Below are 26,650 nucleotides of genomic sequence, written 5' to 3'. Positions count from 1 at the left end.
TGAATGGTGCAAGTGGCCCTATGAGTGATAAAGCTTGACATTCGATGATTGAATGAGAATTAAAAGGTACTGGCATTCACCATCCTAACTACACAACTAAACTTAGACCGTTACTTACTATTTGGTAATTCTATAAAAAAATCACAAATGCACTGGAGATTCGACTTTATTAAGCAGTCGACAGAACTGATATCTATTCGCGTCACGATGGATTCACATGGATGCCTCGACCGTTCTGCACTCGGAGGTGGGACTCACTGTGGCAGTTCCTTTTAGTCCTTGAGAAGAACGCAGCATTGCAGCCGCTCACGGAACACCGATGCAGCGATTGCGCGTGGACGCTCTCACAATGCGCTTTTAAACTGGACAAGTCTTTGAACGACTCCCTGCAACCCCGACATGGATAGCATCCATCTTTGTTCGGTCGTGGCGCCTCGTCTTCAACACAATAGTTTAACTTCCCCATTAATGGAGGGGAGAAATTCTGCGCACCGAAGCCATTCAAACTAGGAGGCAAAAACCCCAAAGGAATTGGAGGGAAATTTGGCAACATTCCAAATGGTGTGAATAGGAACGGGTGTTGAGAAAACATGTCTCGATTGTTTAGATACGCTTCGGGTAATTGTAGAGGTGGGTACGGTGCGCCAAAAGGCATGTGGTGATTAAAGTGATTCTTTAACTTGTCTGATTCTTTAGCGTGGTAATATTTGTGGGATTCGATGTATGGAACGCCGGGTTCTTCGTCTGAAAATTTGGCTATTAGGTCAATTTGCTCTCTTGTTTTTTCTAAAGTTCTTAATGGTGATTCATCTCTGATTCTAAGAGCGTCTGTGCTTAAAAGTTTTCGATGAAGTTGGACATTGGCGCTGTGACGATCTCTACTTCTCTTAGCCGGAAAACATGCTCTGCAACCTTCAACGCTGCATTTATGCATGACTTTCAAATGAGAGTTCTGGTAGTGAGACTTAACGACATAGACATTCGGAAACAATTTGCCGCAGACGATGCATTTTCGTGGATTTTCTGGTTCTAGGGGGATGTCAGTTGAGCTTATAAAGAACCCTTTCTCGAAGTGCCCGAATATTTGTCCTTGAATATCTTCGGGTGTGCAATCGTAGCTGGAGACTGAGGATGAAGGTGATCGATCGGAGTAATCGATAGATTCATTCATAGACAAATTGTATGGGCCATTTGAGCTGTGATTATCATTTCGTTTCGCCATGCTATGGAAGTCTCCTTTTGAAAGACTTTCCAACCGTTTCAGAGCGTTTTCAGATGAGAATTGGTCGCTTTCAGGAACCTTGTCAGTCGGTTTTTCGTTCGCTACTTTATCACTAGATTCTTCTTTGATACGTAAATCTTGAGCATTGGTGTCAATTTCAGATGGTTCTTCTTTGCACAGAGAGGGCTCTGATTTGATTCTAACTTCTTCTGATCTTTGCTTTTGATGACTTAGATCATTATTTGAGCTGTCTTCTGTTTTAACTCTCTTCAGATCAAGTACATCTTCTTGTGGATGATCACCAGACGGCTGACTCTTTTTATGTTCTGAGACGTCATTATGGAGTCTAGTCGGGTTTAAGTTTTTCCTCTTTCTCTTAAATATTTCTGGGCTAGCAGTTTCTTTCGTTCTTTCATGGCCATCATTGTTTTCTCCGACGCTTCTTTGATCATAATCAGTCTCTGAATCCTCTACGGAACCAGTCGATTTGTTAAGATTAGAATAATAGTCACTGGTATCCATATGATCACCATCTTCGTCATCGTCATCGCCTGCTACTACAACTATGCCATCGTCCTCGTCGGATTCACCTTGACCATCTTGATCTTTGTTTTCTGCTGAATCATAATCTCTGCGCATTCGATTTCTTTGATCTAGGTGACCAAAGTTCATATTGGGATTGTTTTTATATTCCATGGGGAGATTAGCAAACTGCCTCATATTTGCGGGATGGTTGAGTAATGGGTAGGAGCCAAATGGATGCATCGGGTTCATAACAGATGGCAAACCTAACCCTGTACTATGCGGTGATAATAAAACTGGATGGATTTGTGAACTTCTCCCATCATGTGGGGAAATTTTTCTTCTTAAATGTGGAGAGTGTAACTTCGGATTGGGATTGGCACTATGTCGGTTCCTTGATCTTCGAGAACTAAACATCATGCTGCAGCCTTCTACAGTGCATTTGTGCATTTCTCGTAGATGTACTGCAGAGAAGTGGATCTTTAAAGCACCTTTATCACAAAATGTTTTCAAGCAAACGTTGCACTGAACACGCTTCTTGCCAGTCGTGGGGTTAATGAATTGCGTACCCAAATTCTGGAAAGGAATCTGTGATGCACCCCATTGTCTTTTCGGTGGACTTATACATTTGCCTATCATCATGTTTCTTGAGTTCTGTGCTGCCTCCGCGTATGCATCTTTACTTAGATTCAGTACGTTTTCATCTTCTGACCTTGCACCGTCCGGGCTGCTTTTGCCTGCAGCATGATTTGACTCTTTTTCTGAAGGCTCGACCGGTTTAGCCGACATGTGTGGGAGGAGAGCTTGTAAGGATGCCAAACCCATAGGGTTTTGACTAAGAGCAGCAACGACAGCGGCAGGATGACTAAAACTTGACGGCATTGTCATAGGTGGCATAGGCAGATTGGCCGGCAACTGGAAGTTAAAGAACTGATTTGTCATCATATCTACAGAAGCCTTCTCGGCTGATCCCACATCGAATCCAAGTTTTCTCGTATCTTCTTTGTCATTAGTCTTTTGCTTTCGAAAATCGAAAGGCTGCATGTTTTGTAGATGGCTTAAAGGGGAAGAATTTCTAGGACTAGGGTTAGAGAGAGGACTGGATGAGGTAGAAAGATGGACACTGTGATTAGGCGACATTTCAGCAGACGTCGCTTTAGGTAGCGGTGAGTGGTTTTGCGGGGTAGACCTACTCTCGCTAGGTGACAGTGTCTCTCTTTTGACTTCTAAATGCTTCTCTTCATACTTCCTTCTTTCTTTCTCGTGAATATTTTTCAAGTATTCGAACCGTTGTTTAGCTTCCATCATTTGCTGGAAGTACTTCAACGAGTCATCATCGTGAACACTTTTAGCCGAATGCTCCATCAGTTTTCTGAACTCCGCTTCTATTTTGACTTGTTCCATGGCTCTGGAGTCTGAGTATCCCTTGTCTTTCATTTGTTCGTAGTCGTGGCTAGCTGGTGGCGATGGGAGGCCGTTCTTCTTGTAGATGGGGAGGAGGGAAGTCTTGTGGAGCGCACGGGCCTCTTGCAGCTTGAGGATCTGTTGCAGGGCGATGTTGTGCTCGGGACGGCCGCTCCATCGCTCCGCACTGCTCGACTGAGATTCCTGTAACAAAAAAACATACAATGTTAAAATCATGTAACAGCTTGGCTCTTGAAATATCTAAAGGTCAACCGCTAAAAGGATGAAAAACAGTAGGTACATTAAAGGTGATTTCTAACTACAAATGAATTTAAAAGATATCCTACATCTCCATACTTAAAAGCCTCTAATTAGACTCAAAGCTCTTAGCATAATATCATATTCGATAATATATAATAAGATAACAAACGTTTAATTTGTACTTTACAAATGCAGCAGATTATCGTGTCGTATCCTAACCACGGGTTGTTGAAACTCTTCAAAATAACAATCAGTAAGGAAACCACACCTTGCGTTTTCAAAGGCTAATATCAAATTAATTCCAAGAACGGAGAGCAATTGAGTAAAATTGTGTAAAATGACGGTTTGGAGTCTCGGGAATAGAAAAGTGGCGGTGTCGCGTGTTGGGAACGATTTAATCCGAAACTAAATTACTATTCATTTGGTAAGCATTCGGGCCGGCGATGTCAAAGTTAACTTCGACTTAATTTGACGCCTGACTTTAGTTTAATGAATTGAATATTGTTCTGAATAATATAATAATTAAGACAATATGTTACGGTTTAATTACAAATTTATGTACCTATTTTAATAACCTAATCATATTTTTGTACCAATGTGACAAATTACAAAAGAAATTTAGGGTCAAAAATAAGTTGTTCAAATATAAGAAGACATTTAGCGTTTCACTATAGATTAGACTCAAGTGGAAAGGAAGAACATTTTATGTCACCCTGTTTTATTTTACGTTTTATTCGATCAACTCAAAGCATCCGTATCACAAGCACGTAATATTATAATATGATAGTAATAACGAAAAGCGCCGTAGGACAGACAACTAAATAACACATGCTAAGGAAATGAGCTTGCGACTACTTTATATTATTCTAACTGTAACATTAATGCCTCGGAGGTTTCAATATAGAACATTAGAGGGTTTGCAGGAAGCGTTATGTGTACTTATGGTCAATTATGTTCAGCAGAGGATTCCTCGTTCAGTATTGTTTTATTATATCTTTGTAAGTAGATAATAAAAAAATATTACACCACATAAATCACATTATGCAATGAAAAAAAAAAAAAAACTTAACACGCGACAAGAAAACGCGTGCTAAACAGAAAAAAATTGCACAGAATGAAAAAAATTAAGAAAAAAAACGCGTTGTCGTATTGTATAGTTGGATGGGATATAAAAAGTTTACTTTCGAAAAAAATATTTAAGAATATAAAAAATAATTTGTACCTATTTAAAAAAACCAACCAAGTACCTAATTGACGATGAAGGTTTCTAATATTTCGTGTGGAACGCGTACGTAAAAATAAGAAACGAGGCAGTTTCGTTTTGCAAATTTATAATTTCGCAAAAACAACCCTTCCAATTAACCAACGATCAAACCTCGTGCCACCGGCCTCCGTTTCCGTGACTACTCGATTGTCGCCTTCCAAAATCGTTTGTCACTCGATTATACCGTGTAAGCGACGGGGTTGCCATGTCATTACCCGGTTCTGGGGAAAAACACCCGCTCCACTTCAACCTCGCTTCACTCGTCGCTTCGCCATTAAATTTACAACCTTATTTTGTACGGAGGAGTTTTTCTTTTGAAATGAAAGCATTGTGTTAAATACGAGCTTGGAATAATAAGTTGGAAATTAAACTGCCGTTTACCCTAAGGGGCAATTTCACCAAAACGGGGCAATTATAAAAAAAATATTCCGATTCAAATGCCAACAAAACGGATAAACACAGGATAATAAAGTGTCGTTTAGGAAAAACATAGTTCTAAGAATGAGATAAGCCGAGACAAATTATAGAGCGTTTTGAAAGCAATTTCGTTTTTGTAAGGAGAGATGTCTGTTTCGTTTTTTCGAATGCATGTGGCTATTGTTTTTGTCATTAGTCTGGTGATATTAGAATCTCTATAAAAATATAAATTGGGACTAAACCGAGGTTTTGACATAGATAATTTTAAAGATTTCCATTAAAATAAATTATGGATAAATTGAAATGCAGCTGTTTCTCAGAATAAAAGGTGAATATTGATATTATTTAATTTTACGATCAACACCATTTTTTAATAAATATTTCTTAGCCCTTAAATATACCCACGTACCCGATTACCCGTACACACTCACATTTTATCTTACATAACTTTAACCCCTTTATGCATGTAGGTATATTAAATATTTGATGCTTAATTTTTAAAAATTTGAAAGATATGGAGTCAGCAGTAATGTCGCCTCGCATTACTGCAAAAGTAAAGCTGGTGTAGTTTCATCTGAACGGTATAACTTTAAAGAGCTAATAAACTTGCCCTTATCATAAAGATAAAGCACACGATACCCATGTTGTTCGTCACATCCGCTAAACTCAAACCATAACATTAATGTCCTTAAATTAGCTAAAGCCTAAAGCTTACATTAAGTTAGTGGGCTATATTTTAGCGGTGCCGTGTCCTTATTAAAATAATGTGGTCATTTTATCGCGGTATGTCATTAACCAATCACATTATTATGTTGATGCTTTAATTAAATCACATTTTTATACGCGATGTTATTTTATTATTGTCATTTGTACTTTATGAAATGGTTTTGATTTTACTTCGAACTTTCTATAGATACGTTTTTAGAATAAAAAAAATTATATTCATTTACAAAATGATTATTGAATGTATGTTAGAATTCAAATACGGAACGAAATAGCTACCTAGTTAGCTGTTGGGCTCTTCTTTTTATTTTTGTAACATATTAGGTACCTATAGGTACTTACGTAACTCCGTATCATAGCATCGCATATGAGTAAAATATGGTCCATAATAACAAAGTAACTTGTCCCGAACCTAACGAACCCTTTACAAAGTCACACCGATTCTTAAACCTGCGCTGAAAACTGGACTTAACTTCCAAACTTAAACCAAAGTTCAATAACCCCACTCACACTAATTACCCTACATTAAATCTTGTTACTCTGACATACAGTTCAATTTTCAATAACAAAGGATAAATTCGCAGAGTATCTCAGTGCATCTGACCCACGCCTACCGGCAATGGACAAGCGGACATATATCACGACATTTTTTCATCGCCGCCCCATTCAAAACTCAACCTAATTTTGTAGAATTAAGGTTGGGAATCGCTTGTGTGTACTTTTTTTTTGAGATGTACGTTTTTACCCGCTGTCGTGACATGCCATATTGTTCCAGTCATGATACATGGTGAGAGTAAACAGGTTCGCGTACAGTCGCGGCGCAACCATTTCGCTTCTGATTGATTTACACGCAATTTTGAAACATGCTCATTAAGCCTGAGAACGCCTCTAGTTTTTAACTACCTACATATTAGGATCTATATTGCTAACCTTCAAGACCGAACAATTAATTTAACCCTATATATGACACACTTAGATATTATAGGCAAAAATTACCACCTTATTATAACATCTTTCAAAAAAAAACTTATGCAGAATTTTTAGGAGGCTTGAATCGTGTATTTTTAGGGTTCCGTACCCAAAGGGTAAAACGGGACCCTATTACTAAGACTCCGCTGTCCGTCTGTCCGTCTATCCGTCTGTCTGTCTGTCTACCAGGCTGTATCTCATGATCCGTGATAGCTGTTGCCGCTATAACACCAAATACTAAAAAGTACGGAACCGTCGGTGCGCGAGTCCGACTCGCACTTGGCCAGTTTTTTTATATTTGCAAACCCGATTTTAAGTTTTTTCTACCAAGGAAAGGGAATTCTGACCTATAAAGTAAGCAAGCACTAAATATCATTTTAGCCGCGAAACTGCTCGGTTCGACTGTACTTTCCAGTTTCCCTCGTGCAAGCCCCCTACCTAATAATTACACTCCCATATATCTACTAGATAACCATATCTATTTTTTCTCGCAGTTTATCACAAAATGGCGGAATAAACTGAACTTTAAACATGTTTACTTCCAAAAAGTCTTATCTTAGTTAGGAATCCTTAAGACTTTAGACCGTTTTCTAATAAGTATGTTCTAGGTATTTTTGTCACGCCTAGTTAATGACAGATCTAGTGTTTTATGGCATTTTATTTATATGATTACTTGGTATGAACATCGTGAGGAAACCGGACTAATAGGGCCTAGTTTACTTCTGGGTTGGAAGGTCAGATGGCAGCCGCTTTCGTAAAAACTAGTGCCTACGCTATTTTTCGGGATGTTGTCAAGCGAACCCCAGTCATGAGCCGTGGCAAAAAAGCCGGTACAACGCGAGGAAGATGATTACTTGGCATGGACATCTGTCAATGCCAATGATACCGCCGTAAGTGGAAGAGATCGTTTTATCCAATAACTGACAATTATTAATAAGGTCTTTTGTCGTATCTACCTGCCTATGTATGTACGAGAGATTACCTGTGACATTAAACAGGTATAAATGGTAATAATTAGTCTGACAAACCAGTTTGTCAGTAGAAAAAGGAGCAATATTCGAAATTTGTAGATATGAAAGTTGGACCCTTTCAGGCCTTTCTGGGAAGTTTTTCTTCTTCAGTCGTTCCCTTAAAGTTGGACCCGTACCACATACATTTTTCAAACTAGCCGCATTTATTTACAAACAAAATCGATTTATAACTCTTACTACTTAGTGACAAAATTAACTTGTTTGCTATACCATACTATGAAGTCCATAAACATGCGGTTCAACAACCACTTAGAAATATTGCGACATAATTGGTAAATGTTTATGACCAGTTTAAGAACATAACTGATGGTTAAGTATTAAAACTACATACATATTAGTGTTAGTGTAGATATATTATACCTACAGAAATTTGCTGTGAAAACATTGCGTCGTAAGGTATGCAATGCTTTAGCTTTAGCTTACGGACGCGATGCAAGTTGCAAATAAAATTTGAGGACGACGCCGCGCCGCGGGAGCGTTAAAGGCGGATTAAACGAATTGTATTGTAAGATTTGTATGTATGTATGTATTTGTAATAACCTAAGAATTATATCTTTATAAATTGTTTATTGATTTAATTTGTTTACTTATTTTTTTTTGGAGGAAACAGGCAATAATTAAGATAATAGGAAAATAAGTAGGTTAGATACATAGATACTCACTAAAGAACTATTTTATAAGATATTTGCTACATTTTAACGTACCTACAGTAAACAAGTTTGGGAACAAATCAAATTATTTTTATTAAATATTTTGATTTGTGTTTTTTTTAAGTAGTCACACTACTATATATAAATTAAAAACTGTAATAGATGTCATATATTAAAGAAAAAGTGACGAAGCCCTCCAGTGGTGAAGGCCGGATTCGAACCGGCGTCTTTAGCTATCGCGGCTAATGCCATGAACCCCTAGGCCACCCCGCCACGGCGGTGCCCGTCCGAATTTCTCGACTATATGCCATCTTAGTAAGACTAGGCGTCTTTGACCAGCTCTAAGGGCAAGCAGTGCGCGCTTGCACCTCCTAAACGAACTCCTTACGGGTACCTACAGTAGTTACTAGTAATAACTTATTGCAAGTTAAGGACCGGCGCCCTAAATAATCCAATTATTACCTACGACGAAATGGCTAGGGTAAGACACCCAATAACCGACCAACAAATACAAATTAAATAACTTGTGGCAAAACATCGGAAATTCTGTATAGTATCATTGTTTCATGCATTAATATCTTAAATATCGACACAGCGCACTGACGGATTGTATCAATATTTGTCATTCTTTCAACAATGGCGCATCATGGCCTCGTGGGTGGTCGTTTTGTGTGCGTCTAGTAATTTAATTAACATCATACACGAATGATTCACTGTGTGTAGAAAGCGGACGAATTTTGCCTTTGGAACAATATTAGCTTACACTGAGTGGTGTTTTCGTGATTACATTTTCATTTGAACCATGTGATTTTGTTAACATTTTTTACACGTTATTTCAACAGCATGTGAATATATTTCCCAGGATTTTTGAAGGAAATTTGAATCAAGTTACCTATGTGTTTTTACATCTTATTTCTCAAGGCGAAGGTATACATATTTTTGTCAAATCTTCAAAGCCGAAATTAAATTTCTAAGTTTTTCTTTATCACAAAAAAGTTAATCTATTAGAAGTGTTGACTTGTACGAGGAACGATTTTGCTAAATTCGGTCGGTAAAGTTTTTAGATCAATTTAAAACAGCTATCAAACCATATAAACACGCGGCGGTATATCTTACAAGATAAATTGCACAAAGTAATGAAACATTTTCAGCTTAAAGCAGATTAACTACGTCTTCACTTCAATTTAAAACCGTCACATAATAACCTGTGATACAATTTAGATGGCACGTGAAATTACGGGTCGCTTAACGTAAGGTAATGATACGTTGGACACAGTATCGGGATAATCTCGGCTTACGGCGCGTTATGGGTATTAAATAATAATTGGATAAGGTCAATCGATCGGAGATTTGAGACGGGAAGATTGAGTTTTTTTGGTCGGACGTACTTAAACTTGTTCAAAGGCGAAAGACAATCAAGATAATTTAACCTAACACATAAAAGTTACATTCAAGACAAGAGTTAAAAGGAAAGAGGATGATCGCTTTTCCATACAAACGTAGTACATCTTTCTCCCTAAATATTAACATTATTCATAATATTTCTATGGAATTTGATGTATGTAGATAAATATATTAACCATAGCTATGCTATGAATTTTTGATTATTATAAGAGTAAGGAGCGAAAAACAAAATCCATACAAAATTTTTAATGCTCCTAACTCTTTAAAAAATGTAACAGGTGGACATAAATACGGTTGATATATACATTAAATTGCATAAAAATATTTTCAATAATGTTAATATCCAGAGAGGGAAATGTGGACTACGTTTGTATGAAATGGCAGTCGTCTACTTTCGTCTTGATAAAATAAATAAGTAAAGCGTTTTCTACAAACCTTAACATGATCATCTTCCCACCACCGTTTCACAAACGATGATAGATTTTTCAGACTATTATAATCCTCGCACATATTTTCAATAATCACTAACTTCACAAACACAACGATAATCCACTAAGTCTTAGTGACTAAGACATACACACACATGAATTAGCAAGCTTTCGCGTAATTTGTTCCGAAGTCAAGTTTAACCTTTGCGATCTGGATCACAACTAATCCTTTGACACGATGGCTAAACCATGATACCTCAAAGTCCCGCGGTCACGGGAGTGGGGGCATGACCTACCTGAACGTGTCTATTGATAACAACGACCTAAACCTGAGTTTACTGATAAGAGATCCCTTTGTTATAATGTGGTGTTAAATCCCATTGCAGAAGGCTAATGCTTTTGTTTGGCTAAAAGGATAATGCCGCCGATAATAAGTGCCGAGGTTGTCAACTGGGTAGAGGGATTAGAAGATATTGTTTGTTATTGTTAGGAATGGTATTTGAAATGCCGACATGTAGATGTTCCGAGAATCTGTGAAGTTGTAAACTGTGTGTGATTTTTAGGTACACATGGGCGAAACTTTTGTGGTAATAAAAATATTTAATGTAAGAACAAAACATCTTTCTAGCGTGGATGCGTTAGTTTGTGTGTATGTATTATTTAAAATATGCATATAATATACTACACATAAAATTTTATTAATTATAAGTAGTAACTTTTCACTGAACAGACATCAGAATGATGTCATTTAGTTAAGGTGCGTCTCGCTCTCGCAAATACATGTACGGAAAGTACGAGCGTGTGCGACTGTACGTTCGAATTGGCCCGTAGTTCAAATATATCTAAATATCTATTACAGCCGAATTTTCAGTACGCTAATACAACAAGCGTTTTAACGGTTATTAACGTACTAACTTAACGCCAATTAGGCATAGTTTTTAAATAGTGATTAATTTAATTCATCGTAGTAAAAACTGTGGGTCTATGTTGAAATCTGATTGATTAGTGATTACTCAAATTATCATTTTTTATTCATTGCAGGAGTTTCAGTAGGTACGCTAAATTGTGAAACTGTTAAATTGATAAAATCAACCTACCAAAAAAAAATGCTACTCTTATACTACCTACATAGTACTTGGTACCTAGTTAAAACACGAAACTAGCATAATATTTTCGCCACATCTGCGTTTAGGCAAAACCAAAAAAACAGAATTTCAAGAAGATGTCCAAAAACAATAGTCTCAGGTGGCCCCGATAACAATACTACGAAGATCTTTTGAAGTAAACCGTATGTGCGACACCGACACGTAAATAGAGCGTCCTCGGTGAGGTCAACAATGGGCGGTCTTACCCTACTGAAGCTATTGTGTGGCTCGCGGAACCGTCTTATTTTTTACGGGTTATTTTTGCTTTTTAAGGAAATTTGCAATGTTATTATGTGCTAACCATGTGGTAACGTGGTGTTAAATATGGAATAGTTTTGTTTTGACAAACGTGTTTGAATGTATAGGTAGAGACAGTAGACGGACAACGCTAAATTTTCCTGCGAAGTGTTACGGCGTATGGCACTTTTATGGGATATGTATGCATTGATACTGCCAAGTCAGTGTAAAGTTATCGTGGTCGGATTCTAGAGCTAGTTCTGAGGACTAGATATAGTACGCGAACAACCCATCTCATCAATAAGCCATACCCATATTATGTTAGCCATACTGGAAAAAACTGAAAATGTTGGTTGAATATCTATACTATTTATTCTATTGATATTTTAATATAGTTTTCGTGCCGTGAAAAAAAGTATGTTGTATATAAGCCAAAACTTGATTTAGTATAGCAAAAATAATAATCTGATGCTAACAATGAAAAAACTACCTACCTACGAGTATCTAAGATTGCCATGAAAAGAGCCAAATAGATATATTGGGACTAAAATGTACAAGTCTACCTCTGTCTAGTAAAATTGTTCATAACGAAGCAATACAGAGGCCCTTGGCTTAACATGCCTTTGGTCGATAAAGACATAGGAGACAGCAACGTCAAAAGGTCATCGAAATCCCTCAACGTATAATTCAGTACGCTCTGCAATAAAAGTTTCCATCATCGCAACCACCGCAACGCATTCACGATATATTCAAAGAGGAATAACGTGTTACCAATATGACCTGTATTGAGACACTAAAAAACTTTTCATTTTGAGTCATCTTCATTCTGAAGTTTCAATCGGATCCTCTGGGTAATTTAGTTCGAATAGTATTTAGGTACTTACCTACATGAATATTTTTTTTGTTTTTGTCTGATTTAAAAATGATTGACCTAAAACATAGTCATAATCGTGAGAGGATCAGATTCAACAAGATTGTACGCTAACTCAAGATTTGGATTTAATTTTATTATGGCAATAAATTATACAAATGCATGAGCTCTGGTAATTTAAAGTGAAGTAAATAGTAAATGTATTAGATGAGTGGTTAATAAATAGAGTATAGAATTACGCACACGGGCAAAACGTGTATGGAGCAGTGTTGGCCGAAACGTTAATGCAATTAACCATTAACCAGTACAAATTGAACCGTAAACTTTAACCGTCCGTAACGGTCTACGGTTCAATTTGTACTGGTTAAAGTATTCAAAATGGTGTTGACAGTTTAATGCTTCTACAAGACGTAATGAGTGTACGGTCTCTTCTTAACCTATAAAATCGCAACGCCAAAATGGCACCAAAATCTCAACCAAAGTTTCAGTGTACAACCTGCAACCCAAGTTTCTATCAGTCCACGCATCACTTAGCCTGTCAGTCGGCGCATCTGATACGCGCGCCGCGGGCAACGCGGCAATAATATAACTTTGCACCTAATAATTTTGCCGGCCAATTATAATTTAGCCTCGCGATTATAATTTTATAATTTTCCTCGTTTATAATTTATGGGCGGAGGCGTGTCACTGCATGATGATTGATTGTTTTGGTGATTGATTAGTTTGTTTTTTCGTTGGATTTAAATTTTAAATTGTAGTTGCTAACGTCTCTCGTATGCGGGAAAATGCAAATGACATTCAAGTTTTTTATTTTTATTAATTTTAAATATGTATGGGTAATTGGATATTAAGAAAAAATTAAATCTGTCCAGAATAATACCTAGGGAATGGTTAAATAATTAAAAAATATGCCTAATAAAGCATTTGGTATTAAAACATTTTTTTATACGCGTAATAAAAACAACAAATATCTAGCGAATTTATCAAACGATAAAAAATAATTGCGCTTCCAGAGCAAGCCTTTTTCATATTGTTTAATTACTATTTACTCGTAATTTAAATTTTTTGAATAAGTACGAAGAATAACCAAATTAACCAAAACATAAGTAAGTAGGTACATTAACAAAATTCAATAACAAACCAACTTCAATAAATATTTGTTCCGTAAGCAGTTCATAGATGGCGCTAGTTGGTACAAACAACAACGCGGACGCCGCATCGTGATTCTGGGTTACTAATTTATTAATTTGTTTGTAACTTTGTAATGCATATAATTATGTATTAAATGACATTTAAAATGGGATAAAGACATTACTATTAATATAATATGTAATTGTTAGTGTCCGCTAGGGTACTCCTACTTACACTTACTCTAAACTGTTAAGATACTGAGTTTGTCAATTAGAACTTCACTGTTTATTGAAAATAATGTGTCAAGTAGCTGTCAATGACACTTTCTTTTGACACATTGTGTTTAACACGTTAAAGTGACCACGTCTAGTCATGATGTGATTGATCTTCGCTCTTCACTAGATTACCCACGTGTATTTTAATTTAGGCGTGCCTAAGGGTAATATAATTATCAATGCACCAGTGTTTAACACTGCTCCATTAGCAACTTTAACCTTATCAATACATGGGCCAACTATATAGTAGTGTAGGAGTGAAATATTGGCACATCCACTTTATCTACTTACATTTAACTGTAGAATGTAAGTGCTGTTGCAAGTGTTTGTGGTTGATGGTTGTGTTGTGTGTTTGTTTCATAGTTATTTTAATCATTATTATAATTTCCATTGCTTAATTAAGAGCTATATTTAAATGCTAGCGAACAAGAACAAAGCCTAAAGCAATGTTTAAAACAAACTAATTATAACCGAAGTGCCCTGTCCTGTCCATTCGCGGAAACTAATGAAACCCTGTTGGCCCATTTCGAACAATGCTTATAAGATGTCACAGCGATACGATACCGATCTGTCAGTGTCAAAACTAGTCAAAAGTGACATTTCTTCAACCAAAACTCCACCTTTGACACTGACAGATCGGTATCGTATCGCAGTGACATCTTATAACCATTGTTTGAATTAGGCCGCCAATCCAACTTTTTACTTTTCGTATAATCTGTTTATTGAAGCTATTGAATTGATTTAAATCTGAAACGGTTTTGATTGGATCTTAATGTCAGCTACTCATCGTAAAACTATTCGTAGAAACAATTAATTTTACCGGACATGTAGCCTCGGGTCGTTGCTAGTTGCTATGCCAAAATGGGCGGGCGACGCAACTGGTATATGGCGAATAAAACACACTTGCGTTACGGGCTTTTTAAATTTGACCATCGCTTCAATCGGGGTTCTTAACATTCAACCGCATTGACATCAGAATCATCAGATGGACATTACTCAGAATTGAAGTTAAGCTTAAAAATAAATTAAAAGTGGAAAAATTCACTGTCTTGGGTTGGACTTGAACCCACGACCACTGAATCACTAGTACAGTGCTCTGCCATCTGAGTTACGAGACCGTACCCAATATAGCGAATGTTTCCACCATATATGAGCCAAAGGAATGAGGAAAGGAAGGAGGAATTTCTAACCTCAATAGCATCGTTCGCAGACGTTTCTGGTTGATACAAAATTGAAGTTAAGGACCATTGGCGTTATTCATAAACGCGTTACTGGCCTGAATTAGCTATGAATCGTATGTCTTTATCTGTCATTTTGACTTATGTATTTGTAAGAAAGGGATAAAACATAACTTTACTAAATAAGGCCCGTAAAGTTTTATGAATAAGACGGCATAACTCTATACCGGGACCAGTTGTAGTAATAAAGCATTTGGTAGTTGATATAAGTCACAAATAAAAAAGCTTCGGTGAAAAGTTTAAAGTGAACTTTTTCACTTCACCAGTTCAAGTAGAAAAATTCACCTGATTTAGAATCCGTCTAAGCTAACTGACCCGATTTGATTAAGTAGATCAAAGTGCGGCAGTGCCATTCTAAACGGCATATTTTCATAGAAATTAGACATTAATGATGACATCGCCACATTTTGTTATTGAAAATGCCATGCAAAGTTAACTTGGTCCGACTAGTATATGCATAATTTTCAGGAACAGAAGGTGAGAAGGGTTTTTTTTTTTCATTTATTCATATTTATCTACGAACGACAAAATTGACAGCCTAACTTGAACTTTCCCTAAGATATTATTATTATAATCCACAAACTCCCGTTTTGTACAAATTGCACGCTAGCCCGGGACGCCAGCAATCTCCCTAATGCGCTGTGCAGAAACTATGCATTTGCCTGATGACTTGCGATTTATTTCAATAATCCAGCCATGCCCGGAATATTATGGCATTAGCACGACCCTTCCCGGGGACAACCCTGGAGATAGGATATATTTTGTATTAGAATAATCAAATAATTATTTTAATATCAAGTTCTAAAACAATCTAAAGATACTTCTTTTTTGATTATTATGTACTCGTAATTAAAATTTTGTTGAAGTACAACTTGCGACCAGTGTTGGCCGAAACGTTAATGCAATTAACCATTAACCAGTACAAATTGAACCGTAAACTGTACTAACCGTCCGTTACGGTTTACGGTTCAATTTTTACTGGCTAATGGTTAATTGCAATTAACGTTCGTCCAACACTGCTTGCGACCATAATCTCGATCAATGAGGACGAGGACGAGGATGTGGCTTAGAGTGGTTCAAAAAACTACTTTTTTAAGATTCAGGACTGGCCTGAAACAATCTTACAATATTTGTTATTGTTAATTTTGCCTCAAAGTTACAATATTTGTTATGTTTACATTTAACATTGTAACGTGAGTATAATATATGATATATAATTATGTACATATTATACTCGTGATTCTACGTACAGTCCAGTTATTTACTGCATTGTAATAGTACTTATATATATATTGTTTAGTTATTCAAAGACAAAGTACAGCCATCTGCAAAAAATAATTACTAACATGCAATGAATACACATATTTCGTAGCATTTTGTTAGGTTAGAATCTTCTAATCTTACCTAACAAAATGCCGAAATGTTGAAATGTAACTTTCCCTTACTCTTACTTTACTATTCTAGTCACGTAGGCACACTAATTCCTAGAATGTTTTCTTTTATCGATAGGTGGATAGCTAATGAACAATTGTCTAAAAAGATCAAATTGATAATAACATCTACTAGTATTACTTCAACAGCGTTATCTTTCTGGTCATTCCTTCAATGATAATTGGACAGCGTTATGGAATAAGCGATTAAGCGACAATCATTTAAAACCGAGAAAATGAGCTGTAAAGATTTGAAATTTTAATTGGTTGTTGTAAGTCAAGTCAATAAATACAAAAGGGTTGAAATATTAAATAAATGTTTATTTGTGAGCTCAATCATAATACAATTTGTACCATAACATAACGTAGTATATTGCTATCAAAATAAAGCCTTTAAAAAAAGCTTTAGGTGGGCGGTGGGCCTTGTTAGGAACATAGTAGCTTAAGTAGGCCCATAACAATAATGCGTGTACTCTGTAGTAAATATGAAACAAAATCATGAACTCCCAAAATTAAAGAAATGCAAAAGAAAAACTACGAAAAACTTTTATGAAATTGTTAAAATTCAGTCGAAATTTGCCCTTGGGCCTTACTAGGAATTAGGAATATCAAAAGTTATTTTTACTGTAACGTAAAATAATTTTAGCTAGTAAGAAATAAACGTTTTCTCCTCTACTTAATTATTAAAACTGACAAAATCAACACTTAAATCTAAAATTTTCAGACATAACTTTTCACTCAAACTTTAAGTTAAGGTATAAGGTTTTAAAAATGACATTTACTTCTTTTGAGATATTTTATTTTTGTTTCTAAATTGCTTAGATTGACATCAATTTTTGACATGTTTTTGTTTATACATATTTATATGACGATCGTTATTGGGAGAGAAAATTATTTTAATTTATTTTATATTTTTAAGTATGTAATGTTTGACGATCATGATAAGAAGATAAGCATAATTTTGACATTGATGAAAATTTATAGTGTAATTTTTATCCTGAAATAAATAAATCAAAATTTTCAAAATTTGGTAAATTGCCTACAAATAACATAAGTTTAAAGAGAAAGAACTTCTAATTACTTCGCTAACATTATACCTTGATATAAAACTAGAGAGATATATAACAAATATAATTTTCAGTTAGTCGTGACACACAAACTGACTGGTTGGGCCTTCATAGGTGCCTTCAACGACGTTTAAAGAAGTGCTGTTAAAATAAAATAGAAATGAATAATATTTACTTTTCCCACGTCATTGCAAAGTCGCCGGTAAACTGACGTCTAATTCCAAAATGGCGGCGTGCTTCTGGCTGCGTTCCATTTCACTTATGTCTATGGTCGGTACTGCGTATGCGCGTGTTATTTTAAAAGTGGGCCATATTAGGATCTGGGCCATCTTCTGGGGCATCTTCTTTTTCTTTCTTTAGTTAAAGTTTTTTATCTTTAAACTTTTGAATTAATAACTGATCATTATTTTAATTTTATCGAAACCGATTGAACGCCTCTAAACTAAAAGCGGAAAACAAACAGTAACGCATTCGTAATACTTAAAAAAACATTAATAACACTAAAAAACCTTTCAGCAACGTTATCAAAAAAAAAACAGTCGGGAATAAATTGCACCCCGATTCGGAAACAAATTGTATGTGTCGTGCCTCCGGCGTGGCAAGTTCGGAACGAATGGCTTGTAAGTACCTAACTGCAACGACAAACGTGACAAGTGTGACAACGCAATGCGAATCAGCGACAGTGTAGGTCCAATAACCAAGACATGTGAGTACCTATCAGTCGCGCTATTTGAAGTGTGATGGACTGTATCTGCAAAATGTTCTATTTTGTTACTTATGTTAATTTAATACTATTTCAATTAAAAATGTAGTTTTCATAAGGTATCATGTAGGTGTCGTGTGGCGGCTTCAACGGCAAAGGAACATTGTTTACTACACGAAATGATCGATTCGCAGAAAAACTACGGGTCTTTTTTGCATTCGGCGCGGCGTTTATGTAACATGATGAATGCAACATACGATGACGTTATAATATCACAGATAACGACAGCTGTTGTTGGTTAAGGTTCAGAAATAAATGAACAGATACCTAGGTCTCCCTAGGTGGTACTTAAGAAGTATACCTATCTGTTTGTGCTTAGACCAAGCGCGCACTACGACCGCGATATAGACTACACGTATTTTTCTAACTGTATCAAATAGAAAGGGCCGGGTACTTTATCTCGCGCGCGAGATATGCGACAGTAGTATGTATCGCTCACTCGTGCTAAGCTTACAGGTAGGACAATAGGTCACCTAGCATTAGGGTCAGAAACAAACTGCACCGTGCAGCCGTGCAAAAGCCTGCGGCGCGGCAAGTTACAGATTCTGGAACTAATGTCATGTTCACGTCGCAAACGCCGGTTTTCATTTAGGTATCATAACATAACGCACAATAGCCAATCCCCCTCTCCCCCCTTAAGCATGGACATCTTTTGCTCAAAATTCAAAATATGCCTATACAGGTCTTCCTGCACGTTGTCGCGTCACATAGGACAATAGGTCACCTAGCGCATTAGGGTCAGAAATTCAAATAGGTACATAAACCGTACCGTGCTTGTGCCCGAGGCGCGGTGGGTTCCGGATTCCGGAACTAATGTCATAACTCACGTCGCAAACGGCTTTCATTTCATTATTATCAGAATAAATAGTAGAACTACGTACGGAATTCTCACTGCATTCGTTACGTTACGTTTACGTTGTCCCTCTTGAACGCATGATTCGCGTGACACATGCTCTTTTCTCGTTTTAGGCTGTGTCTTAGGTAATGACGACTATGAGCAGTCACAGCAGAGGCCCATTTCTCGAACGGAATTAGACTAATACAATTAGTCCACAAACTGTCAATTCGTATGGGTTGCTAGAAACGGGCCCCAGGTAGTAAATACTAGCTACTGATTGAGTTAAGTAATTAGCCTCTGCTCGCGACTTCGTCCGTGTAGAAGTCGTTACGTTACAAATTACAACCTTTCAATACTTACCCGTTTAGGGTTTAAATAAAAAAGAATAATAAACTAAGAATAAAGAAACTAATAATATCTGAATAATACATACTTATCACAAATTTCAAATGATGCTGTGGGTAATTATAAACTATTACGTTTTCTGTCGATAACGTTTTATATATTAAATTAGCTAAGCTTACTAGTAGCTTTGAGAGAGCGCAAGCAGATTAGAGAACTGTCATCACTCGACAACAATTATTTACCGGTGTAAAGTGTTGCGCAACAAGAGTGTTTTTCTAAAATACAGGTACATACTTATAAAACATTATACACGCAGCATTAATAGCTTAGGTTGTTAGCGCTAAAGTTTGACAATCTTGTTACCTACCACAATAGTTGGCGCCGAATAACGCAAATCTACTTTAGATGTCAAAACTGCACCGCTACTTACTTATTTTGCATACTTTACAAGCCAATAAATACTATATTTGTCTATTTTTATAGGCTTAATATGTTTGGATTATTTGGCTTTTATTGCATTAGCGGACTCCTCAAAAATTAGATGAACCTCCGCAGGGAGTCTAGCCAAGATAACAATCGTATATAGGTATAAACATCGACAAATGCCAAACGAAAAGAAAAACAATATCGGGTCGATTGACACAGATGCTACGAAAAGTCACGTGACCATTTTCATACATTATTTTAGTTTTAACTGGCGTTTTTTACCAACGATTGTCACAATGGCTAGGCTTCCAGCCGGTCTATAATATTTACGATGTGGCTAACTAAGACTGTATACGCCACGACATCACCCGAGGCAGCCAGTGAGTCCCAACCCGGTATCCGCGTGCGCATGAGTTCGTGATTTACGTTTACTTAACAGAAGGCAGGGAGATTACCGAAGGTAGCTTAGGCGCTGTTGGAAAAGTGGAAGTGAGAGCATGGAATCTCTATGGCTGTTACAAATGTTTCGTTCTCTTTTAGTTTTGATTAGAGATGAAGTTTTGCAAAGATATTGCGAGCTGGACTGGTGATGAAAACAGAAAGTGAATTTATAAACTCTGTTATAGATTTGTTAACCCAAAATATTAGGTTCAATCGAATATGCACAGAAATTGGCAATAAATATACCTACCTAAACTTGTCTCCAAAATCATATCTCATTTGTAGTAATAGTTTGTATGTAACAAAGTGTAAATTTAATCAGTTGTCCCGGATTAATGTTGCTAGAGTTAGACCAATAAAAGTCTGCAGAGATTTGGACATATATGGAGTGCCAGTGTTATTTATACGTCATAATTTAATAGAAGTTTGACGTTTAAAATAACACCTGCTCTGCGTGTGCTGTCAAAATCTCTGCAAACTTTTCTTGGTTTAACCAAAGACCTATGTAGCTCCGTATAAGATGAATAGTCGAAGGAAAAACCATGCCCCGGAAATAAATAAAAATTGATTCTCGCATAGGTGATACCTTACCTTTGGCCTATTCTCGGCTAGATGGCGTTGACAGTTTCGCTTGCTATTTAACACATATCAGTAAAAGAACTCAAAATCATATAAAAATATTGAACACAAATATAAAAATCATTTATCCATATATATTTTTATACATTTTCATTTTTAGTTTTAATCGTGTGTCGATAGATGGCAGTAAATTTACTGTGACTACAAAATTTGCTATGCGAGTAACCCTCTATCCTCTATGGTTTAACCCTATCTCTTATTCCTTCATATATCGCTATGTCTTATAAACTGAAATAGATGTCATATATTAAAGAAAAAGTGACGAAGCCCTCCAGTGGTGAAGGCCGGATTCGAAACGGCGTCTAGCAATCCGGGCTAACGCCTTAAACCCCTAGAGGGCTTCACCACTGGAGGGCTTCGTCACTTTTTCTTTAATATATGACATCTATTTCGGTTTATAATTTATATATAGTAGTGTGACTACGTAAAACACGAATCGAAAATATTTAATAAAATAATTTCCTTTGTTCCCAAAGTTGTGAACAGATGGCAGCACCAATCTCTCTCGCGCTATATCGTAATTCCGTAATTCGTATAGGAGGTGCAAGCGCGTACTGCTCGCCCTTAGAGTTGGTCAAAGACGCCTAGTCTTAGTAAGATGGCATATAGTCGAGAAATTGGGACCGGTTCCGCCGTGGCGTGGCGGGGTGGCCTAGGGGTTCATGGCGTTAGCCCGGATTGCTAAAGACGCCGGTTTGAATCCGGCCTTCACCACTGGAGGGCTTCGTCACTTTAAGATATGACATCTATTTGAGTTTATAATTTATATGTAGACACTATTCACAAATTTATTACGGAATCTATTTATTATACGGCAGTGTCTTAACCTCAACGCATCACGGTTTCGTTTAATTCTTAACAGATACAGACTGCACAAAACTGTGTAATTGGCAAGACTGTTTACCCAAATAACGAGGAAAATGGTCGCCAGAGGGCATCAGAATGAAATGCGTAAGTAAAATTCATAATGTTATGTAATTTCACCTCATTTTGCCACTTTTAAAAGTCGTAATTTAAAATGTAAGCGCTGCGGGAAACAACAATATTGATTTTGAAGTACAGTTAGCAACAACGCGTCAAAAGTAACATTCAGTATTCGTCATTCTGTAACAGCCAAACAAAAACTTAATTCCTTATATGTAGAACAATGAAAACAGTAAAAAATATGCTTTTGAACGTGAATTTTAGAGATCATCTATGTTTGGAAAAGTAATTCGGGATAGCAGATACTTTTGGCGCGTTGTTTCATCGCTTCTATCGATGCTGACTTATAAAATGGCTTCACAGAGCTACAGATGTAGTGCATAATTATTTTCCATCGTATTTGCTATTTCAGGCCGACCCCAAATACTGGGAAGAGGCACGGAAAGAAGAAGAAGTATTTGCTATTTCAGTCAGTCTCGGTACAAAAAGTACTGACGTTAACTGAAGTAGCATGACAAATACGAACGTTTACGAGAAAAACAATTATGCACTACATCTGTACTTTCTTTGACATGAAGTCAATAAAAGAGACGGCTAATATATTGTGCTATCTAAATGGACGTAAGTGACAAAACGACCGCGACAACGACAAAAATCATGCAAAATTCTGCTGTCATTGTCATGTCGCGTTGCGTACCTTCTTGCCACCTTCTTGCTTAGATCTCATTGTCAAAATATCTGCGTTAGGTTCGGAGTACCTCGCGTATTATTGCGTCATAAAAACTAGATATGACGCGAATATTCGGTAACTATACGGTATTCTGCCACTTTGCCAAATATTCGGTATTCGGCCACTTTGCCAAATATTCAGTATTCAGCCGAATAGTAGGCACATTTGGCCGAATATCTGTTGCACCTATTAAATCACATTTACAATCGGGTCTATCGCGAGTTTGTAAATGTGATTTAATATGTGTTCAAAACGCGAAAGTTTTAATCGTTATATTTGTTGCAACGACCTAAAAAGAAAAATTACACAATAATAATAATGAAAAACTAGGTAGGTATATTTAATATTTAAAATGTATTCTTGCAAAGGTGTTAAATACCAATAGAGTTAGAAGCTTGGCTCTACAGGAGATCTGATAACTTTTTGACAGTGCGAGCCTTATGGTTTCGTCTTGGCAACATTTTACATGAAAATGTTTTTGGTGGGATTCACTTTAACTACATTCATTAATTGTGTTCAACAAAAAATATACTTATCTTAGCAAACGTTGTGCTTTGTTGGCGAACAGTTTTCATAACAATTGTAACTCAATATGTTTGTTTGTCATGCCGAATATTCGGCGCTTCGGCCGAGAGACGGGCCGAATATTCGATATTCGGCCAAAACCACTATTCGGGGCATCTCTAGTTACCAATAATCGATCTTAAACGAACAACCCATAACTCTTCTGACCTACCAGGCACAACAGCGGTAACTGAAACTTGGGAACCAGTGGAATGTGGAATTTATTGTGTGAAAATAAGTGTTTTAAACGCAGGCTGTTACGGCTGTTTCTGGTCTAAGATGAGATGCTGTGTCAACATGTGTTGAATTTGAGAAGTTCGATTGCTGTTCCTGTCCATTAATAGCCTCATTTATTCACTCGTCTGGCTCTATGTTTTAAGTTTTAAACCCCCGGTGCAAAAAATGTGGTGTTATAAGTTTGACCGCTATGTGTGTGTGTCTGTCTGTGGCACCGTAGGTCTTAAACGGGTAAACCTATTTGGATGCGGTTTTTTTTATACTTTCAAGCAGGTTTTCTGGCGCTAGTACTTAGACATGTTTTATCAAAATCGGTTATCCATTTGTGTTGGGGGTTTTCTTATATTTATACAATTATTTAATTCATTACTTTATTGTGTCCCTGTTTTAGAACTGAAAGTTACTGGTCAAAGATTGGCAGGTACAGAAATGTAGTACATACCTACACGATCCACAAATTCCTTTGATCTCCTGTTACGCCTCCATTCTTATTTAGTGAGCCACATATCAAAGTCAGTCAATGTGTTCTTAAGTATTTTAGCGGCCACCAATCAAAGTCCATCAATTTATTATAAGGCCTGTTATTCTGGGATGTTTACTTTCCGGGCCTGGTTCTCCTCACGCTGATAGATGGATCAACCTGTCAATGGACTTACGGTGAAATGTGGACTGTTACGAAAATGTTGGTGTACATTGTACACTCGCCATCAGATATATCGGAGTGGCCAAGGCGCTCACAAAAATCTGAACACGCCTCTATTGTCAAGGCGTTAGAGTGCGTGTTCAGATATTTTTGAGCACCTTGACTGCTCCGATATATCTGATGGCGACTGTACAGTCTGATTCAAAAGTAATAACAAAGTACCATACCGTTCTCTAATACTCGTAGCTTTATAAAAAGAGCTATGTAGCTATCTATATAGAACAATTATTCTCACAAAGTATGTAATTCTATATAACAATGTATAAAACTATTTATTTTCACGGGACGCGAACCGTTAGTTTTTCGCGCTAAAACAGGAATGAAGTACGGTGACCATAGTTTTGTTTTATACCACGTCGGTGGCAATCAAGCATACAGCCCGCCATAGTGTTGCCAGGTAGGGTTATTTTTTTTTAGGATGAAATCGCGACTTTAGAAACTGGAATCGGGATACTACATGAATTAACTACCTCGGACTAAGCACAAATATAATTAGTCTGTAATAGATACTTTTGAGCACGAACTATACTATATAGGGAACCTACTTTTGGAGCGTTGTTTCATCCGCTACTATTGATTCTGACTGAACATTCTTGTGTACACTCGCCATCAGATATATCGGAGCGGCCAAGGCGCTCACAAATATCTGAACACGCCTCTATTGTCAAGGCGTTAGAGTGCGTGTTCAGATATTTTTGAGCACCTTGACTGCTCCGATATATCTGATGGCGACTGTACGTAATACGCGTGTAGATATCGTCTTATTAATCCCTATAATAGTAATATATAAAATTGAGATAGATAAAATCTCAAATTATTAAACTTGCTGGTGACACGATCCTATTAACGTTTGCACTAATTGTCTTAGGGTCGGTTGCACCAAACTGTTTGTCATCGTTAAAGAGTTCGCTAAATTGTATTGTATGAAAAGTTTCATAGTAAATTGCCGCAGCGCGCCCGGTGACGTTGATCAGTCTGTCAAGTGCGGATGGTGCAACTGGCACTCAGAATGACAAAATGGAACTTTATATGTTGCTAGATTTGCAATTTTCTGTTATCCTGATACATACACCTTTTAGGTAATATCGCTGACTGCGGTACTATGTACACCTGCTACAAAACTATAGGTAGGTACCCAAATTCAAATTAGGCAAGCAAACGTTATAATACCTAAATCTAAAACTTTATTTCTTAAATCATATTTAGCTCTTTATTTTAAATCATATGAACTAAAGCGTAAATCTTAATAAAAAACAATATGAAACTATAACAATGTGTTGGAATTCGAGTTTGCCCGACTACCAATTGGACTTAACACGGCCCCCGTCGGTCAAACGATCTTACACTATTTCTGGTATTAGGTATGTCATATTAATTATTACCTATATATATCTTTAGCAGCATACATTAAATACATAGATTGATATTTAAATGTTTAGGTTATGAATAAAAACAATTACGCACTTATTAAAAAAAATTCACAAAATAATAGAGACACACACACACAATGCAAAACTTGCGTAAGTACATTTTCATCTTTTTTATTAGATAAGAGTTCTTTGTAAATTCGATCAATTATTCTTATATAGGCAATGAAAAATATAATTTCGTTAAAATAATGAAAAATTATAAGTTGTTAAAGTTTACGATACCAAATTACCTAATGTTTATTTAAACCAAACCAACAATAGATTATTAAAATTAATTGCAACTTCACAATTAATTACTGAAACCATTGATCATTAATGAAATTACATTTCAATTGCATGTGACACCTACGCGTATCACTAATGAAATAATAACTGTTGATTAGTTGCATAACTTAATGATTTGGACTAAAAATTATCGTTATTGTCTATTGTTTTAAATATTTTCATGCTTTAAGTACCTTTTAAAAACGACACTAAACACTTATGAAACAATTTTTTTTAAGTTTGATTGTCTAATAAGATACTGAAAACAACATGTTACTGAAATTCCTGAAAAAAAAAGTCAACTAACCTGAATCATGAATGCTTCTGACAATCACAAACAAACATAAATTGCACACAGCGTCACTTCACCGTTCATCACAACTAATCCTTACACACGTATATGCTCGACACACGACCGCCTGTCAGCCAGAGCGACCGGACACTGGGCTTCAGCGGCCGCAGAGCGGGACGCAAGATCGCGGGGGGACACGCATGCTGAAGGATACCAAAGGAGCAGATGCGACAGGACTCCGGAGAAAAGAGACGACTAGTACGTGACATTTGAAAACTGTGTCTTTACATCACATTTTATAAAGACAACCCAATTTGATCTATATGTTAAGGAGCTAAGGTTCATTTTGGGTCGGGCTGAATGGG

At 36.6% G+C, this 26,650-nt stretch overlaps 1 protein-coding gene across 1 annotated transcript; it reads right to left on the bottom strand.

The window, feature by feature from the left end:
• On the bottom strand, positions 1 to 26,650 carry LOC134748996 (zinc finger protein basonuclin-2). The gene is made up of 2 exons (XM_063683880.1): positions 26,301 to 26,650; positions 1 to 3,352 (listed from the first exon to the last, which is right to left on the bottom strand). The coding sequence occupies exons 1-2, from the start codon at positions 26,307 to 26,309 to the stop codon at positions 203 to 205; spliced, it is 3,159 nt and encodes a 1,052-aa protein (XP_063539950.1). The 5' UTR covers positions 26,310 to 26,650; the 3' UTR covers positions 1 to 202.

The sequence above is a fragment of the Cydia strobilella genome, chromosome 17, assembly GCF_947568885.1.
Source record: "Cydia strobilella chromosome 17, ilCydStro3.1, whole genome shotgun sequence".
Taxonomy (NCBI): domain Eukaryota; kingdom Metazoa; phylum Arthropoda; class Insecta; order Lepidoptera; family Tortricidae; genus Cydia; species Cydia strobilella.
The sequence above is the reverse complement of the archived record's forward strand: the minus strand, read 5'-3'. Positions and strand labels throughout refer to the sequence as shown.